This window comes from Urocitellus parryii, chromosome 2 (assembly GCF_045843805.1).
Source record: "Urocitellus parryii isolate mUroPar1 chromosome 2, mUroPar1.hap1, whole genome shotgun sequence".
Lineage (NCBI taxonomy): Eukaryota > Metazoa > Chordata > Mammalia > Rodentia > Sciuridae > Urocitellus > Urocitellus parryii.
In genome coordinates this window covers 44,317,015-44,338,999 of record NC_135532.1, presented here as the reverse complement: position 1 = coordinate 44,338,999, position 21,985 = coordinate 44,317,015, and the positions used below count along the sequence as shown (strand labels likewise).

Genomic DNA, 21,985 nt, shown 5'->3' with positions numbered 1-21,985 from the left:
GGATATGAACACTGGCAATGTGGCTCCACACTCAATCACTTCATTCTTTAGGCAAAATAGTGTTTGTGAAGTGGGTGGGAGATGTCATATGTAACCGCTTAAATCCCAAAAGCCAGACCATTAAATTTCTGGTACAGCCTAATATAAAAAAAGTTGCTGCTCTCAAGTTTATTTTCTTATTTAATGACAATTAGGTTTTTAACACAAAGAAGGATGTTTCCTTACTGACTACAAAAATAATGACTTGTGCACCAAGATCATGTATTTATCACTCCTGCTTAAGGATGATTAAATAGGGACTGCTGAGACCTGGACTCCTGACTCCACAAGAGGTGAGCTCCTGGGGCACTCTGGTAGATTTTGTGTTAATATGTTACCAATAATGGAAAGGCTGTTGGTGGATATTCCTGGTTTTCTGTTACAGTCTGCAAGCCATTCTAGATCACTACTAAATCATTTTTAGGATTGATGCTGGCCTCTAATTTTTAATTTTAAAACTTTGGTTCGTATTATTCTCTAGAAATAAATTTATTATCTCTTCCCTCCCTTCTCTTTAATAATTCTCATTCAAAAGTAGTTGTACACAGTACAAGACATGGTCTCTGAGTCAATTTGTAAATCCTGCAAAGGTCAGGAGTTGGAAGCTAGATCACCAAATTCTCTGTACTATTAGTGTTTCCCAGTTCAGGGTTGCCTGACCTGACAGGAAACCTCAATGGCTCTTTCTTTAGAGCGGTCACTTACCACTAGTGAAAAGGAAAGGAGCTGATGATACCATGCAACTATTTAAAAAAGATTTGTTGCCTTAGGATTTCCAAAATTTTTAATCTTTCTGTAAATCCAGAGAAGTATGTCCTTTAACAAATTTGAAAAAGTTAGCTATAATTTCTATGTAATAAGAAATACCTATGATAATCTTAAAAGCTGAGTAATGACTAACTTGCATATAATTAACCTTCTTATTTCTACCTACTCACAAAAGAAATCCAGAACAGCCTGGGTGGTGTCAAAAGAAAATTTTTAAAATGAAATTCATATTTATATAAACTTCTATCTCTTTCTGCCTAATAATTCTTCAGTAAAGTTAGTTATGCAATACTAGTTCATGGAGAAATACTTACCACATGCATTTATATCATGTATATATAGCCTTTGGAATAATTCTGCTCACAGGTGTTACTTGGGAAAAAGTACACAACTTTTATAGACAAACCCAATACATTTTTAGTAAACAAAAATAAAGCAAGCATTACCTAGCCTATTGCTAATTCTAAAAATACTGTTCTATGCTGACTTTATATTTGATGATAAAAACTTTCTAGACTTCCTATAGGAAGAATGTCTAATACACAAAAGATAATAAAATTAATAATAATCTTAAATATGATGATTTTAGGTTAAAAAATGGGATGTAACTTTCCCAAACAAAGACACTTGAAGATAAAACTGATTGGAAACTCAACAGTTTTATAAAGTACATTTCAAGAAATTCTTTTCAGCATCTTCTCAGTTTGCCTACTTCTAAAGAAAGAACAAAAATCCACTGGTTCAAAACAGCATAAATATATTTTATTTATATGTGATACTCTATAGAAGATATTATTAGTATTTTCATTTTTCAGGAAAAATAAGATTTGGGGGGAAAATTAAACAATTATCTGAATACAACATAAACTCCATTTCAATGTGAAAATTTTCTAGATTCAGAAGGCATTCTAATATATGAATTAAGGATTAAAAGCCAATGACATCTAGTATTGAGATATGTGGAACTATATTCATTAAGGAAGGCTTTAATATTTTCCTCTCATATACATATGCATGAGTATAGAACTGGAATTAAGGAATAAATAATTACAGAGGCACTTAGAAGTATCTTTTCACTTTTACTTATTCATGCCAGTCTGGCATGAAACATTAGTTCTAAAAATTACCAGTTTGGAAGGAAAATACTATGAGAGTAATATGCTATAATTATACCAAATTATAACATGAGTAAGGATTTTAGATCTTTATATTTTGAAAATGACAACAATTTGGAGAGATTATCATATATTTCTTCTCAAATAATTGAAAAATTCTTTTAAAAAGTCCAGTCTTTACACCAATGAGTACTTTACTAGTGGCAACCAAACAATACAAACTGCTCAAAAGGACCTATACCAGGGGCTGGGGACATAACTCAGTAGGTAGAGTGCTTGCCTCACAGATTCAATCCCCAGCACCACAAAAAAAAAAAAAAAAAAAAAAAAAAAAAAACCCTAAATCCAGACAAAGTATCTGATGAAGATGCACAAATACAAACTGTAAAAGACTCCTCCAGGAAATCTTATACAAAAAACAAGCAAACTCTGAAAAAACAAACTGTCAGTTACCTTCTACATTGTCCTCATGATCTTCATCTTTCTCATCTTCTCCATCACTTTTTGAAGAAAATAGCAGCATTTAAAAAAAAGGGGGGGCTTAATTAATAATTAATAAACTACTTCTTGGAAATGTAAGAAATGAATGTTACAATAGGACATATGACAATTTGGAAAGGGGAGAAATGACAAAAAAAAGGAAGCATTGCTTCTCACATCATTTCATGTTAAAATTTGAACTGCAAATGATGCCTAAAGTTATCAATAACCAAGAAGTCCTAACTTACCATTATGTTTAGAGCCAAGTAATTTCTTAATAAAATCGAATTTAAAATAATTTAAAGCTAAACTATTCTAATTTGATTTTAGATAATATGGCATTTGAATATTATGGAATTCATAAATAATAAAAAATTAGCACTTCTATTGGTGCCACTTACATATATTTTTAACACAATAAAAACATTTTTCTATGCTTTCTTTATGTATAAAATAAAACTACATACAAAAAAAAAAAAAAAGAAAAAAGAAAAGCCAACAGAAATCCTGTAGGAAGCAAGCTCTTTTTAATGAAATAATAATTGGTAGAATGAAAAATTGCAAGCAGAGAAACACATGCATACAGTCACACATTTTGCAATTAGATGTCAGTCATGTCTTAGCATAGTTGAATTGTTTCATTAGATGTAAATTTATCAAGCAGAATCATGTCAAAATACAGGAGAAAAGCAGGTTGATAAATACTGGTACTGTAACCCACATTCTCTTTAAGAATATGACATCATGCATTAGTGGTGAAAGACTCATCAGTTTTTAAGTTTCTAGACTGGACCAACCTGTCTGATGTTGGAAAGGATAAATTGTCCTCATACAAATCTCCTTCTAAACCAAGACTGCTCCAGCTACTGCTGTTACCATTACTGCCGGAGGAAGAAAAGAACAGAGCTGAACTAGTAGTGAATAGTTAAGACCACCTTGGTTTTCCTTGGAACAGCTTCTGTCCTTGATAATTGTGCATGTCCTGAAGCTGCCACAATAGAGTAGCATCCATCCACTGAGCGGACGAGAGGTCATCACTGCTACTCTAAAGAGTACCTGACAGGATCAGAGACTCAAAAGTTTTTTTCTTTTTCCTCCATACATCATGTAAATTATTCTAAGCTTACAATTATTTTGCAAACAAAGACAATAGAATGATTTTCAAGACAGGAAATAAATGGATGATGAAATTAATTTTTATGGCTAATCTTAGGATATAATTTGTAAAAAGGTAATACTTTTCAGTTTGCATAGTTTAAAAAGAAAACAAACAAGATTAAGATTCTTTCAATTTTTTAAATAGAGTTAAACTACTGGCTTACTACAGGTTTGGGTGAAGAATATGGAGGAGACAGAATGAATAAACCAAAACATAGTCTCAAACAGATGTTGTTTTCTAGTTTTAAAATATTCTTATTATGTCAATTACCTTTATTTTTTACATTATGTGTAATTCAGTAGGTGGCAAATAACATACATTTTCTTCAAAATAAAGCTAGAATAATCAAGGCTTAATCACATTTGCCTGATTCACAAGTCACTGATACCACATTCAGATAAATTCTTACACTACCTAACCAAAAGAAGAAGAAAGCAACTATATTCTATAACTGCAGCAAAGCAATTTTTTTAAAAAGCAACAATGTTCAGAAACAAAATTAAATTCAACTTTTCAGATTAAAACCTTCAGCATGCAATTTTTAAAAAATTCTAATCATTCCTAATTATTAAAATAATTAGTAAGCACATTAGTTTGCAGTGATAAGCAGCTATATCTCCTTATATTAGGCTAGGCAATTATAAAATAAATATTAATACAAAAATGAAATTTTGCTTCTAAAGAAATTAACATTAAATCATTACATGTGCATCAGTAAATATTAACAAGGTTACCAAAAAAGGATGATTACTTAAAGTTCTAACAGTTTTCAATCTCAAATAATTTACCTATCTATATTCACACTAATAGCATCAAATTGTCACAAACCATAATATATTACAGAACAAGAGTTAAAACTGAGCAGTATTTTAACATACGTTCAAACAAATATAGCTCTATTATAAAACCATTAAAACAACCAAGAGTCTTATCCATGCAGTCTGTTGTCAGACAAACTAAAAATGAGAAAATATAGAAATATAGAATGGACAAACAGCTGTGTGCCAGAGAAAGAGAAAATTAATGATCTCAAAAATTGTACTTACATCTATCAATAGTATTATTAAACAAAAACAAGTTACTAAATTAAAATTCTTATTCATAGCCTAATAACAATAATGCTTTCTCCATTTAATTAAAATAAAAATCTACCACCATAAGCATTAGATGAACATGAAAACAAGTAACAACTAAATAATGTAAAGACTTAAACTTCAAAATCTCTGTCACCTCATCTCCTCCACCCTTTTGCTCCTCAAAATGGGTCTGCCTTAAGATCAGTTATTTATAAAAGACTACTTCTAACTACGATGACAATATAATTTTTCATCTAACTAGGGTACTTGGAAATGTAAGAAGATACCATTAAAAATTATACCAAAACAGGAGAAATAAACCAGAACTGGCCTGAGTAAGCTGGAAGATATGATCACCCTCCATCCCAACACTGGGAAAAAAAAATCTTCACATAATAAACTATTTCATTCTTGAAACAATTTATCACTTCCATCATTTCCTTTTCTGCCTTTTCATATTTCCTTTTTCTAGAACCAGCATACTTACACTCTCAAACCAATGGTAGTCAAGTACAAAACTCTTAATTGTGGCTTTCAGTCATAGGAAGATCCTATCACATCTCATACAAAATATTTCAAGAATTCTGCAAGTTCAGCCCCATCTCTTAACTAGTGTAACACATAACTTGTAACAATCACAAACCACTTGAAATATTTGAGATTACAGACCAGTTCTCTTACTAAATAATAATACAATCCTCCTAAACACATATGCAAACCTGAAATTACTGTTTTTTAAATTTGTTGACATTTATTTTCTACCTAGAGTAAAAGTGCAAGGTGTTTATCTCCCATCTTGATCTCTGTATATAAAGGAACAGCACATAGAGCAAATGTCACCAAAAGATACAAAATGTAAAGCAATCTATCTTTAGATTCCAATGAAATCATCTAAGAGACTTATCAAGCAAGTAGATTTTCAGGACTCTCTACTGACCTAATAAATCAATTTCTGAAGGTGAGGCCCTGGAAATTATGTCCAGCAAGCACACCACCAACCCAGGATGAGCCCCACAATCTTTTTCTTTCTGCCCACATCTTAATACCAAATAAAATCATTATTAGTTTTAATAATTATTAGTTTTAATAATAATGTTATTAGTTTTAATAATGTGGTCAATTGAAACATAGCCCTTTTTTTGACAAAGTACTATAAAGCCAGACTTACTCCCTATATGAGTTCAAATAATTAATTTTGGAACCTAAATGTATTTAGTCTTGTTAAGTATAATTATTTTAACATCAGCCTGACTCAGTCTTAATTTCATTAGTGGAATTATCTTTTCATCCTCGTTTATAAGCCATCCACAAATGAATATTCTACAGGATTGACGAACTAATGCTAAAGAGGATAAAATAAAGGATAAAACTAGTAGAATACTCCCTCTTCTCATTAAATTACATAGTTAACTTCTTTGCACAGAGTTGTTCTACTGGGTATAAATCCTCTTAAGGCCACTAGCCTCCACCAATAGTTCTATTTTTTATTTTTTTTAGGTTTTTAAAATTGGTTCTTGTAGTTCAATGACAATAGAACTCATTTGAATTATAATTATGTAATATCAAATAATTATAAAAGCATGGAATATAATTTGTTCTAATTCGGTCCCTAGTACTTCCTCTTCCTTCCTCCCATCCCCTGTTCCCTTACTTTTACTCTACAGATCTTTCTGTTATTTACTTATAGTTGTTTTGTTTTTAATTAGTGTTTTGTCTATGTACATGCTAGTGAGATTCACTGTGGAATATTCATATATGTACATAAGAATGTTAGGTTATAGAGGATAGGAAAGGCAGCAGAATACAACAGACATGAGTTTATCAATATGTAAAGCAATGAAGTGTAACTGATGTGATTCTGCAAGCTGTATACGGGGTAAAATGGGAGTTCATAACCCGCTTGAATCAAAATGTGAAATATGATATATCAAGAACTATGTAATGTTTTGAACAACCAACATTAAAAAAAATAAAATAATAAAAAAAATAAAATAAAAAAATAAAATACCAATACAGTAAAATAAATAAATAAATAAATAAATATTTGCTAACAGGTTGAAAAAAAAAAAAAGAATGTTAGGTTATATACATTTAACTATCTCTCCTTATTCCATCTCTTCTCCTTCCTCCCTTCCCCCCATTCCCCTTTGTCTACTCCACTGATTTTTTTTTAATCCCCCTGACCTTTGTGGATTAACTTTCACATATAGTAGAAAACAATCTATCTTTGACTTTGAGAGACTATCTTATTTCACTTAGCAGGATACTCTCCAGTTTCATCCATTTACCAGCAAATGCCATAAAGTCATTCTTCTTTATGGCCAAGTAATACTCCATTGTGTATATATAACACATTTTCTTTATCCATTCATTTGTTGAAGGGCCCCTAAGTTGTCTCCATAACTTAGCTAACTCTGCTTCTAAAATTATCTTTATCTGCCAATGATATGATCCTATATTTAGAAGACCCAAACTTCTCCACCAGAAGAGTTCTAGAGCTCATAAATGAATTCAACAAAGTAACAGGATTCAAAATTAACACACAAAAATCAATCATATGCCTACTCCAATGATGAATCTGCTTTAAAAAATTAGGAAAACTATCCTATTCACAATAGCCTCAAAAAAAAAAAAAAAAAGGAAAAACCCCTTGGGAATTGATCTAACAAAATAGGCGAAGAACCTCTCCAATGAAAACTATAGAACTCTAAAAAAAAAAATTGAAAAAGACCTTAGAAGATGGAAAGAATTCCCATGTTCTTGGATAGGTCAAAGTAATATTGTCAAAACTGCCATACTACCAAAAGCACTACACAGATTCAATGTAATTCCCATCAAAATTCCAATAACATTCTTCACAGAAATAGAAAACGCTTGAAATTCATTTGGAAAATTATAAGAGACCCAGAATAGCCAAAGCAATCCTTAGCAAGAATACTGAAGCAGGAGACATTATATTATGGGATGTCAAATGATACTACAGAGGTATAGGAATAAAAACAACACAGTACTGGCACCAAAACAGGCATGAACATCAATGGAATAGAAAAGAAGATATAGAGACAAACTCACATAAATAAAGTTATCACATACTAGACAAAGGTGCAAAAAATGTATGTTAGAAAAGAGATAGACTTTTTAGCAAATGGTACTGGGAAAACTGGAAATCCATATGTAGCAGAATGAAATTTAACCCGTATCTCTCACCCTGCACAAAACTCAACTCTATGTGGATCAAAGACCTAGGAATTCCAATGAAACCCCACACTTACTACAGGAAAATGTAGGTCCAATATTCCAACATGTCAGCTCAGGAAGTGACTTCCTTAACAAGACTCTTAAAGTGTAAGAAGTAAAATCAATAAATGGGATGACATCAAATTAAAGAGCTTCTTCACAGCAAAGGAAAACAATCAAGTGTGTGAAGAGAGAGCCTACAAAATGGGAGAAAATCTTTGCTACTTGCTCCTCAGATAACGCATTAATATCCAGAATATAAAGGACTCAAAAAACTTAATACAAAAAAACAAATAACCCAATCAATAAATGGGCTAAGGAACTAAACAGATATTTCTCAAAAGAAATACAAATGGTCAACAAATATATGAAAAAATGTTTAACATCTCTAGCAATTAAGAAAAATGCTAATTAAAACTACACTGAGACTTCATCTCACTCCAGTCTAAATGGCAACTACTAAGAATAAAAGTAACAATAAATGTTGGCAAGGATGTGGAGAAAAGCGTAAACTCATGCATTGCTGGTGGGACTGAAAATTGGTACACACATTCTGGTAAGCAGCATGAAGATTCCTCAAAATACTAGAAATAAAACCATCATTTGATCCAGCTATCCTACTCCTCAGTATATATTCAAAGGGTTTAAAATCAGCATACTATAGTGACACAGCCACATCAGTGTTTACAGTAGCACAATTCATAATAGCTCTCCTATTTTAACACCAGAATTTCCTAAGCAACCATGTCAACCCACATGGGAATCCTAGAAGCTTGTGTTTCTCAAAGACAAGAGAAAAAAATTAAATGTTAATATTCTATTCTAGATAAAGTTATGGAAAAGGGCAAACTATGATTTATAACATTGCTCCATCTGCTTCTGCCAGTTTTAAAGACTATCTTTTTGGATCTGGATTTTAAGAAATACAATTATTTCTTTTAAGAAACTATGACAAATTATATACTTTATAAAAATTTTAATAGTGGCTAATGCAAGTAGCTAACAAAATACTCTTGAGATGCAGTGTCTTAACAGGTGAAAGGCCATTGACTCTTTTATGCTACCTGATCCCTTCTCTGGTTCTTCCTTCCACCTTCCTAGTAAGTCAATTCCAAAGAAGCCTTTCAGGGTCCTTCCCACATAGTGTAAGAATGTTGAGAACTCCTCCCACTTCCCAGATTCAGCATTGCATAATATTTATTATTGCTAATTATCAGCTAATGTGGATAGAAATTTTATGGGAATTTATAGGTCAGGATACTTTTAGATAGAGGTAAGAATATAAGAAACAATTACCATAATTAATAAAATCTTTCAAAGACTATTAAGAACAATGTTAACTAAGAAAAGTTATATATGAAGCAAATGTCAAGATATAAAAAATATTTTTATAATGGGTTTATGTATTTTCAGTATTTCAAGTATGCATATGCTTTGTGACTTTATTCCTAACAGGAATAACAGTTTACCATTCCCTGCAAAAATATATTAACTAATATAAACAAAATTATAGCAATATTGATGCCTTTTACAGATAACTGTCCCTTTTCCTAACCTCTAATGGGGGGGAAACAAAAACCCTATCCTTTTTAAAGTGAAAAAGAAAATATATTACTGAAAAGTTTAGGAAAAGTTTAAAAGGCAAGAAAATCAAATATCTATATTCAAATTAACTATTGAAATTATTGACACATCCAAAGAACAATAGCTCAGCTAAGTACTGTATTTAATAAGTATCAGAAACCTTTATAAACATGTTGTAAATAATAAAACACATTTTGAAAGTAATAATGTATTTCCAAATTTAGAGTTTTTAAATAATACTTAGTGGCTTTTATAACACAAAATTTTACACAATGTACACAAAATTTTAGTTACCTTTCACTCAGATGATGAAAACTGCTGCTTTCATCCTGGTGTTCATCCTCAAAACTTAAATTGGACCAGCTACCAGTGCTGTCATCACCAATGCTGAGATTCATCTGCTGGCTACCAAATGACTCAATTGATTGAAAGTCCTCTATTTCTTTTGAACTAAGAAAAGAAAACAACAATAATAACAATATCACACTAAAAGCATCACAGATCTCAACTCTCAGATTATTAAACTGATAATTGAGATGACAAAAACAAGAGATGATATTTAGAGTCAGACCAGTGTGCTAATAATGAGACTTTGTAGGATAGCATATTAACTTCAAACATAACTGAGATACCCAATAATTCAGTATGAATCCATTCCTAGTCCATCATTTATAAAAATTCTGTTTAAAGCAATTTCTATTTTTTAACTGGGATACCACGAGGAGTATAAGTTCCTAAGTTGATCATCTACTTTGAAAAACAGTGTTTAAGCTATACTAAAGTAGCCTCTTTCTGGCTTTAAAAACAAAATAAGTAACTCAAGGAATTCTATTAGTGTCAATCAAGCCCATATTCAAACTAGCCTTGAAATTTTGAGCATGGATCATTAACTCTTTTCATGCTTGTGTTTTTCCCCCCCAATAAGCAGACATTTATTTTTATTACATCATCACAAAAAAAAAGTTCATTCATTGCTCAACTATTGTAATTGCCCCTTCTATGTATTATTTGCATTATGGTAGTTTAAAGTGCTGTCTAAACATAAAGAAAAAAATGTCAGTCTTCTCATCAAAAAATATTCAATGGCTTCTCACCAGACTGAAAGCAAAAGTCCTTTATAGAATACTAGCTAGTCTTTTCTCATGTCCACCTTATCACCTTCCATATCATATCCCTGGTTTACTCTACTTCAGCATAAGCCTGTTGTTTCTGAACATGCACAATCCCACCCCTTCGACAGGAACACACTTCTGATTCCCATATGACTTAGGCTGTCCTCACCTTTGGCTCTTAGCTTAAATGTTACTTTGCCAGTTATTTCTTGGCCTGCTACCTATTTATTCAAGCCAACTGCAACTGTCACTGCCCACTGGCACCACTGAAACTCCTCTAACTCTTTACCTTGCTTTATTTTTCCTCTGAAGCACTGGTCAGTATGGGACATACAACATTTTACTTATCTAGGGTCTACCTCATTCCACTATAGTAAACTTTAAGAGAAACTAATTTTGTGTGTTTTACTCTCTTCTATATCCCCAGTGCATATAATAGGCCCTGAAGTGCTTTCCTTTTATAGGAAAAATTCTTCTTTTGCATTTAAGATATACCTACTTGATTTATATTGGGCATTCCAAATTCAAGTACATTATAGTTCTGAATAATAATAGAGCTGTATTTTGTTCTTTCTGATATTTTTCCTGGTATATGCTACATTTTTATGAAAATGACCCCCAGGCTGAGGTCCAAAAAGGAGTTTTTAATGACTGTTAGGAGATTTTGGCCCAGAAATAATAGCTCAGAATATAATCTAGATGTTTTGTTCTTACAAAAATGTACTATCATTTAGTTTCCCATTTGACATTTACATGTTACCCATGTGAACATTAAAGCTTTGTGATATACTACCACATATGTATATATATTTATTTAAAAGGAACATTAGTGAAATAACCCAAATAATATCTTAAAGACATCTGAAAAAAATCCCACTTCAAGCTTGAAAGGCAACTTCAGAAGTAGATGTGAAATGCAAACTGAATACACCAGAGTCAATTTTTAATAGTAAGCACTTACAGAACTCTAGCACAATTATTAAAAGAAACAGAAAATAACCACAAAATAATATTCTTTGTAAATACCATCCTGGATAAAAAGTTGACTTACAATAAGAACTCCAGGGGCCTGTCTATTGAAGTCCTAAGAAGGTAAAGTAAATATACTAGAGGTACCTGAGCTCGCATTGTGGCTCAGTGGTAGAGTGCTCACCTAGCATGTGCGAGGCACTGGGTTCAATCCTCAACACCACATAAAAATAAATAAATAAAATAAAGGTACTGTGTCCAACTACGACCAAAAAAAATTATTTTAAAATATATATATACACACATACACTGGAGGTATTGGCTAGGTCCTGAGAATAATGTCTTAGAAACACTGATCTACAGAATTCCTCCCATGAGACTGGGATGGTGGGTGGGAAGGGTTAGGAAGAGGGATAGAGGATTTTAAAATGATCTGAGGCTACTTGTTTGGGGAAAGAGGAAAGCTGAATCAATTGTTGAAAAAAAAAAAAAGCCTAGCTCACTACCACTTATTTTTAATATTAATTAACCACATATTATGTATTTATCATCTAACTAACAGGTTGTCATGAACAAAGAAAATGTGGGTCTATGATATAGGTTCACAAACTTTTGCTTTGAAGGGTCAAATGGTAAATACTTAGGTGTTGTTGCCTATATGGTCTCTGGTGCAACTATTCAACTTCCATTTTAGCAAAAAGGTAGTCACCAAAAATATATGAGTATGGAGATATTCCAATAAACTCTATTAATGAAAACTGAAATTCAAATTTCATGTCACAAAATATTCTTTTGATTTTTGTCAAACCATTTTTTAAAATGTAAAAACTATTCTTAGCTTGTGGTCCAAATAAAACTTAGCAGTAGGCCATAAGACAGCCATAGATTATAGTCTACCAACCTCTGATCTAGGAGTCTGCCTAATTAAGGCAAACAGAGACCTAGCCTTGTTCCCCAGAAACTTATAGCATCTTTCCTCCCAAGAGGATGCCACAGGACAACTGGATTTAAGAGTCCTAGCCAAACAGCATCTCTATTTAAGGACAGCCAAAGAAACAGGCAGTCTTGGTCATGAGTTTGACAAAAATTATTCAAAAAATCTGGTATACCATCTTTGCATTGGGGCTTGCAAATAATAATCCTGCAAACTAATACCATAGGTAAGTCCTTACATTTTCTAAGGAAGAAGGCTAAAAGTGAAAATGTTCAATCTGTTAGAATCACAGAGCAAAAGAGACAGCTACTAAAGGAAAGGACACAGTAGGATCATCAGAACCCTTAAGGTTGTGAACTGATTAAGAGGGACAGTATCTCTGGTGGAAGTATTTAGAGGATATTGTTTTATTCCTCAAAACAGTTTGATTAAACCACGTTCCTCAAAAGAAAATTTGCCTTTGTAAACAAGAAAAAGAAAATACTACACAAAAATCTAAGAGTAGTAAATTAATATGACAATAGTCTATATTTACTCTATAAAATTCTCCAGCTATTTCTTTGACTCAACTTTACCTACTTCATAGATCCATGAACTTGGACAAGGTGATTATCTTCTCTAACCCTCATCTTCCAGCCCTATAAATGGACGATACCTTTCCTCAAAAGGGATCAAGAAACAAAATACATGAAAGTCGTATGTAGGATACAAAACCACACACAAATGCAATGGGAAAAATTTTTGCTATTTTAGGATTAAAATAATCACACTTTCATGAACAGGATCAAAGCATACATGATCAAATTTAATTTTTCATTTCATCTTAAGAAAGGACTTACCTGCTGACGGCATGTCCAACATTTGTCATGGCTGACGTCATTATTTCTGTGGTAAGACTTTCAGCAAAGCTAATACCATCTTGTCCAATGCCACTATCAGCTGCCAAACTGGTATTGCTCAGCTCTCTCTCTGCTTTTTCAATAGCTTCAGCAACTATCTTCTCAGCAAGCACTGTCTTTTTATCAAGATTAACATGAATTTGAGGGACATCAAGATGAAAAATTCTAGATTTTCGATAAATGTTGCTAAATTTTGTATTTGAAACTGGCTTATTTGTAGCATATGAACCCTGTTTGGAAAACTGCTGAGATGAATTTCCAGTACAATCATGGAGTTCTTTAAGGTCACAATATCTGCAAGCTTGATTTATAAGGGGTGACAACTTTTCTGCATAAGTGATCCTATCTGCTGACCTTGCGGTCTCAGACACTTGGAAAACTGTGGATCCTAGACTTAGCTCTAAAGTATCATCTACTACCTTTTTAGCATACTGTTCTATAGCTTGAACAATATTCTCTCCACATCCATGTCCACTTAAGCTATCTGTACTATGGTAAAATCCATGATTTTGTGAGGAAGGCTGAAGAGACCTAGGAAACTCTGATTCAGTAAGATATTCAGTATCTTCAATACATCCAGATTTTTCAAAAAGACAAGAATCTGTTGAGGATTTTGGCATGTCAATTGTAGGTGCTATCAGCTCTTTTTTAACATCTCTTGTTATGCTGTGAGCAAGACAGGCCGAAAAACTACAGAGTTCAGAGTGCTCATTTCTACATGTATCCTGGGTCCTTTCACAACTTTGATTTTTACAAAGGTGACCTCCATTTTTTTTTCTTTGTAGTTTTTTATCTACTTCTTCATGGTACTCCTTATTTGAGAATATTAACAGTTCATTGCTGGTTTTCCACTGTGAGCTTTGCAGAGGGAACATTTTTGAGTTGTACTTCATTTTAGCTGTCTTGGCTGCTTCATGTAATCCTGACTTAACAGATCGATAAGCAAGCCTGTTGGCATACTGATCCATTATTAACTCGCCATTCCCACCTTCCTGTTTCAGTATTTGGATAACATGAGCTGCATATTCATCTGTCACACTTTCACAGCTGGGATACTTATATGTCAGACCTGGCATATAAGAAGTTGGTGGTAATGAAAGAATAAATGAATCTGCTTCTCTTGGGTGTGCTAAAACCTCAGTTTCCAACTTCTCTTCCAATTTATAATCTTGGTCTCCATCAATATGACAACTATTCTTCTTCTGTCTGAAAAATACACAACTTCTAACTTTTGCTATTTTCTCAGCTTCTGCAATGACCTCTGCTGCCATATCACCTGCAAAATTGCAGGTCTGTAAATCTGCATCTGAATGACTTAAAAGAGTAGGTGATATAATTTGTTGACTCTGTAAATTTAAGCAAGGACTTTGACCCTCAGGTTCTTGAGTTATTTTATGATCCAAATGAGAGGCTGCCATTTCAGTTGCAAGAGAAATGATGTGGGTAGCTAATGCTTCTGCAAACTGGACTTTCTTCCCTGAGTGCTCTGACTTCACATCCATTTCTGGATGCTCTTCACCTTCACTACTTTCAACTTCTTCTGAAAGAGATCGCATGAGTTTCAACATGAACTCTTCTTTTTCTATAGTATTTTGTTCACTTTCAGACAAACTACAAACAGATGAGTTGTGAGGTGTAGAAGGTGGTGTAGCCGGTGCAAATTCTTTGGCTAATTCCCCCTTGAGCTTTTTGGTTAACTTCTTGATATCCCACTCAGAACTAGCCTGAGATGGTACCAGAGGAGTTGATGGAGGAGTATCAGGTGTTACATTTCTGTCTCTGATTTTCTGTTTATCTTCAACATGCAAACCATCTGCACAGGTAAGGACTGTAGAAGAGAAACTTTGTGAGTTGTGAAAAGGGCTTTCCTGTCCAAAAGAAAAGGCTTCAAGTGCTGTATTATTCGAATTATGCTTTTTTACTGGTTTATCCCTGGCAGGTTCCTTCATATCAGGTTTCTGACTTGCCATTATTGTACAAGGTGTTAGAGCTACTGAAGAAAATCCATGAGCCTCAGAATCTTTATATTCTGGAACACAATCCTTTCCAACTGAAACTGAACAGTGAGATAAGTGATCTTGAACCTCAAGACATTTGGAGAACTTTTCTAAGGTTAACTTTGATTCTTCTTCTGGAACAATCAAGCCTTCCTTATGTACTACATTTTTATCTACATTTGGGATCATTGATTTGCTTTTATCTATGGAATGTTTAATAATAGATTTAGACAACTGTTCGGCAAACACATCCTTATGGTTAACTTCACTCTGTTGGGTTGCTTGATCACAGTGGGAAAAAGGAGAGATTTTTCCCTTCATTGTTTCAGTTAAATAATCCGTGTGTTCATCAATTGCTTTTGAAACATCAAATGATGTCATTGACTCTAAAGTTTCATTTACTATTGTATGCACCATTGCTGCAGAGAAGTTGCTAATAATCACAGGATCAGTTGTTAATTTTGAGGAACTTTGTATTTCAGCATCATCATGAGTTGGTTTACAATCATTCTGGTCACCCAGATTGTGTTCTGAAGGTAAACAAATATTTCTGAGGCAAGCTACTTCTTCTTTGTTTTTTGTAGCAAAATGTGCTTGCATAGAATCACCATTTAAATTACTTTCACCAGATGACAGTTCAGACTTTGCCTGATATAAAGTAGAGGAAATATGATATGGGAGAAGGGCACTTCCTGCCAAGGGCACTGGTATGGAAGTGACAATTCCTGAAGTGCAAAACAAGGCCTGCTGCACTGTATACTCCTTTTTATATTCCTGCACTGGTTTTGTCACCATAATTGCTTGATTGTTAAAAGATGGGGAAAATGTGAAGGTCTGTGTTGATGGTACTACACTTTCTGCACTAACATACTTGATGTTATCTGTAGATAAACTAACTGCTGCCTTTGTTGTGAAAGGCACATCAACTTGTGATAGCTCAATGAATGCTTCCTGTATTACAGACTCAGACAAGTCTTTTGCATATGACTTCACTATTTTGTTTTCAAAGTCAAATGACTGACACTGTGGAGATGTAGGTGTCGGAGAATATGAAAACTGACACACTTCCATGATGCCTTCAAAAACAAGCTCTTCAGCAAGATCAGCAGCAAACCTAGCAACTGTGTTTGTAAATATCTGCTTCTTTACATACTGTAAATCTTTTAAGGCATTTGATAAGGCTTCATTCACCAAAAAACTGGCCAGGCCACTAATGGCACGTTCTTTCAGCGAAAATGCACGCTGCCTTCTTAGTTCATTAAATGCCATCTTTTGAAAAACAGATGATGTCAATTTGATGGCTAAATGGCACAAGACATTGGTACAAGAAGAGACTCCTTTCTGTAAGTCTTTAAATGCACCGCCAAAACTTTTTTCCACAAGATCTGATGCAAATTTCTGAATGCTATCTTTAATCATTGAAGATTTATTTTTAGGTTTACCTTCATGATCAAGGCTTCCATGCTTAAAAGGCACAGTTTTACTTTCTCCCCTTTCAGTACTATTAACGTTTGACATTGAATCAGAATGTTGGGCATGAAGAACTGAGCCTAGTACTTCACATGAAATGTTATCTGCATAATCTTCATAGGTGTAATAAATAGAATCATGATTTTCATGAATCCTATCTCCACCAATATCTGTTTGACAAAAACATTCAGCAGGAGTACAGCTTCCAAGAGGACTAAAAGCAGAGGATCGAATAGGGCTAAACAAACCACTATCTTCCCCTGATGCCTTGACAGGGCGAGGAGAATCTGGAGTATCACACAGGTTACCATATGGAGATTCTGGTTTACGAGGAGTTGGTTTTCTAACGTTAGCTGGAAGAGCTGGACAATCAAACTTGAATTTCTGAGGATTCATACAAGACTTTTCATGTTTATGTCCTTTCTTCTGAGATGACTTCCCTATGACAGGATCTTTTATAAATACACAAGAAGTCTCTGAAGTTTGTTCTAGTTCATCAAACTGATCAAAACTATCAAAAAATTCACTTACTTCTGAGTCTGAATCCTCCACATCATCTTTCATCACAGGAATTTTAGGCAGCTCAAGTTTTGCTTTTAAACTTTTTTGATATCCCTCTTCATCTAAGAAAATAACAGGACTTGGACTTGAGCATTCCGATTCAGATGAATAGGCAGGAGAAGAAGAAGAAAAAAACGTTTTCTGGGTATCACTCCCTTTGTCTGAAGCATTAGATGACCTATAGAAACTTCTTTGGATCCAAGGCTCTGAAATTGATGTTGTGACTGAAGTTTTCACAGAAGGTGGTTCTTTCTGTCCCAGAACATTTACTAAAGAAGATGAGGGTTTAGCCAATAATTTCTGCTGTCCAGAGCTAACCATAATCTTTAAATCACGGGTTTCTAAGTGGTGACCAGAAATAGTCTGAGAAGCAGCATCACACTGGCTCCTCAGTGTAGTAATGTTTATTCCTACAGGTAAAGAATAAAATGATTAAGTTATTCTAGAACATAACCCTTTAAACATTTAAATCAATGGAATAAATTGGCATTAAACATGAAATGCTTATTTGCAACGTAAATGTTCCGTATACTATGTTGTTAAACAGAACGATTCATCCCAAGTAACACGTGAAAGCAAATATGCCTTTTACTAAAATAATTTCATTTTACCCTAAGGGGATACCTATTCTTAGCATACTATCATGCATGTTAGAAACATTACTACAGTGACTCTGCCAGCTAACTCTTCTACCATTTGAATATTGCCATGTTCCAGACACTGGGTATTGAGGTAAATAGGGTATGAACAATATTACCTTAAAAAGAACAGAAACCGTAAAAGTAAAAACCAGGTAACAAGGAACCTAAAAATCTCAGGGAAATTAATTCCTCCGCAACCAAAAAGAAGTTAGTATACTTAAACTGGATCAAATTTCAACATAAATTTCAACCAAACAAGTCTGCCTTAAAACTTCCAAAACTGAACTTTTGATTCCAATCTACTTCTAGAAAAAAATGTTCAGTAAAAAAACAAACCATCATTATATAGCTTTGAAGTCTCTTCTTCTTCTAACTGCTCAAAAGCAGTGACAAAGTCATCCTCTATGGAAGACACGGACTGGTTAGTATCATCATCATCTTCATTAGTGGTCTCAAGTTGGCGCTTCTGATGCAAGTACGTGTCCAGGGTGTATCGTATACCAGTAGCATATTTACTTAGGAGACTAAAGATAAAATCGATTCTGAGTCTTGGTAATGTAGGTGACACTCTCATGACACAAAGCATTCCAGAATGATGACTCTTGGGAAAGATCAAAGATGATTTTTTAAAAATTTAATTTTAAACACAAAACATTACCTGGAAGTATAGCCTAGAAATAATACAATCTCAGAAAACAAACAACAACAAAAACCCAAGAAATGTATGACTGACTCCCTGATTTGGCAATGTTTAATTCTTTTGTCTCTTCTTTATATTCTCATTTACTAATCTCTTTTTCTACTATCTTCCTCTATCTATGTATTCTAATTCTACCCAGTCTATTTCCATAAATGTTATATAAGACCTACCATCTGTCCACTCACCTGTCACACCAGTTTATACTGTAAACTGCTTGAGGACAGAAGCCAGTTTCTATTTTACTTTTTATCCCATTTTCTCATAGATGGCAGAATAATGCTACTTTTCCTATCACAGTTAAAAAACTGCACCCTCCTTTTACTTAAATTTCTCTAGTATTAAAACTTAAGACAATGTTTACAGTCAAGATTAAAAGTCTCAAACTTTCCTTCATATATTATCTTTAAAAATGCAAATACTGACAAATGATTTATTATAAAAAGAAGAAACCAAATAGAATAGCTAATCATCCTTATAATCTAGCAAATAAAGTAAAGCAAATAAAGAATATAATTAAGGAAATGAGGCAAACAGTTCTATCCTTTATCAGTAGATCTCATAAAGAACACAGCAGTATTTTATACCTAGAATACGCAATCCAAATTTTAAACCTACTGGTTCAATTTTAAATGTTTTACCTCCGAAAATGCAAATCATTTTTCTTTAATGCATTATCAAAAAAAACATTATTTAGCAATGCATTAAGGTTAAGTATTATGAAATTAACCACCTGGCTTAGTGGTATAATTTTTTGTTTATAATAAAAAAATATATAGGATCATGTGTACACTTTACAAGGATAATTGTGAACTAAAAAATGAGCTGAAGTACATTCACTATAACATATAGCACAATGTTTATATAAATTTGGAATTGGCCATAAAAAAAAAAATCATGCTATGGTTTATATAAAGGAAGAAACTATAGAAATCCATAAGGAATGAATTTCCATTAAAAAATTTGTACTTGCATATGACTATGAAACTTCACAGATATAAAATCTAATTTATAAGCTACAACCAAAATTACTGTTTCAGGGACATTAATGTTTCATGAGTTCAATTTCTTACAAATTCTATTTCCTTGAGATAGCAAAAACAAAACAACAACAACAAAATCATCCAATAAAAGTTTTATACTCTTGATCAAATGTAGTAAAATTTGCCCTGAAAAAAATAATTAGAAATGATCTATAAAAGTTACCTGATTTAAAAGACCACTACTTATATCTGATGATTTATTTATATCCTTCATACAAATAATTTCATTTTCATTTAGACTGCAGAAGTGAAGTGAATTCAGAAGATCTGGAAGTTCCAAAGAAACTGCAGCTAAATCCTAATTTAAAATAATAACAATATATTAACTGAAAGAATAACACTTTTACAGTGATCTCCATCCCAAAATCGTAAGGTCTATTGGTTATAAGATTTACATACACAATTTATATCCACAGATAATTTTTTAAACTAAAAAATAAAATATGAAATTATTTAATAATTATTTAATAATGACTATTCCTGCAGCCTTCCAAACATATAGCTATCGAGCTAAAAATAAATTTTAACATGGTACCATCACACATCAATGACAATTAGGCATTTAATTGTTTTTAGCAAATTTTAATCTATTGTCCTCAGATTTAAATCTAGCATTTTTCATACAGCATTCTTAGCTATCAAATGTACTTCTCTTCAGAACTTAAGTTTTAACTTTATAAAACACAAGTTCATTTTTCTGTCTCTCCTCTTGAAGGTATTTTATTAGCTTTGTTTTTTCCTTCACTTTTTTACATAAATATTTTACCTAGCTAAGAATTATTAAAGTCTTTGACCTTTAAAGAGCACTTTGCTTTGCAAACATAGCTTTATCAGTAACTCTGAAAGACAAGCATTAGAAAAATACTTTGGAACTTTTCTCTTTCCAGGCATATGTTGTCAGAAATATGTCCTCTCTGTTGTTTCTGTCCAAGCAATTTTCTTCCAGCTAAGGCAACAAGACATACAACAGAGTTTTTATTCATAATCACCTGATATGTAGTATTCTAAAAGAATTGAATAATGTTATTTCTTTCTCTAGTAGGAGATACTTTACCATGACAAGCAAGCACAAATTTTCAAACTGCAGGAAAAAAATAGTATATCTGCAGTAGTTTCAACCATGTTTTATGTAGCTATGAAGCCTTTCTTTGTTGATTTTAATATCCCCTACCAGTCCTTTTATATTTGCCTAAATCAAACAAGCTCAAATTTTTGCATTGGTTAACTGTGACTTTTTATAAATTTTATATTTTACATTTAACTAATTCAACTAAAAATACAAGAACTTTACTGTTGAAGTCAAATTATGAAAAGCAAAGAAAGAAGTGTCACATGCTATATAACACAAAGAATGAAGAAAAGGTCATCCTATAGTTTGCATTCTTTGAAGATAAATGCCTTCAGTAGTCAAACCTAACATTGATTTCTAGACCAAGAATTCTCAGTAAAAATGTTAAAAGTAAAAATGCCCAAAGCACACTAAAAAACTGACCTCAAAATATCACCTTTTAACTTTAAAAAGGAATGATATCACAACTTAGTGTATATATTGGGCATTATGGTCAATGTTTTGTGGTCTCAAAATTTATTCCAAACAATCTCTCACAGTCCTTTCCAATTCTTTAAGTTGACCATACCTGTATATGCGCAGCATCTGTTTCTTCATTAAATCCCAGAAATGTGACCTTTATAAAAGAATAAGGAATAAAATGGAAAAAAAATCCATTAATTTGAGTTTTTAAGTCTCGTCTCAGATTGTAGACAGAAATAAAGACAGAAAAAAAAGCACAGTAAGGCATTAAAATGCTGACTTCCTTGAACAGAGTAATTTTTCAAGGATGATCCAAAAGGTTTTCCCCTAAAGATTTGGCTTCATACTGCAGTTCATAAACTTCATAAAACACTTCCCTCAAACATATTTCAAATACATTCACTTCTTCCAATCCTCCTGCACTATTATATTCCTCTCCCATCTGATTCCCACTGTCATACAACATATCCTGTCAAAACTCTTCCCTTTCAAGGGGAAAATCCTAACCAGGGTTAGTTTATACCCTTAGCTTTCCCTCATTTTTATTCAAACACATGGTCCCCTTATCTAGGTCGGGAACTACCCAGTACATCCTTCCCTAAAGTTCTCAAAATTGTGTACGCTTGATCTGGATCTCTCTCCCTCTCTTGGGATATTTACATGCCTAGCTCCT

The 21,985-nt window shown here is 32.9% G+C and overlaps 1 protein-coding gene across 1 annotated transcript in view; it reads right to left on the bottom strand.

The window, feature by feature from the left end:
• Positions 1 to 21,985, bottom strand: part of Akap11 (A-kinase anchoring protein 11) — a 47,420-nt gene that overhangs the window by 7,453 nt on the left and 17,982 nt on the right. Inside the window, exons 5-11 of the mRNA XM_026380027.2 lie at positions 21,419 to 21,466; positions 19,945 to 20,079; positions 18,378 to 18,642; positions 13,313 to 17,810; positions 9,753 to 9,908; positions 3,200 to 3,283; positions 2,376 to 2,422 (exon numbers count right to left, since the gene is read on the bottom strand). Coding sequence (XP_026235812.2) covers positions 2,376 to 2,422; positions 3,200 to 3,283; positions 9,753 to 9,908; positions 13,313 to 17,810; positions 18,378 to 18,642; positions 19,945 to 20,079; positions 21,419 to 21,466 — 5,233 coding nt within the window. The remainder of the gene's footprint in view (positions 1 to 2,375; positions 2,423 to 3,199; positions 3,284 to 9,752; positions 9,909 to 13,312; positions 17,811 to 18,377; positions 18,643 to 19,944; positions 20,080 to 21,418; positions 21,467 to 21,985) is intronic.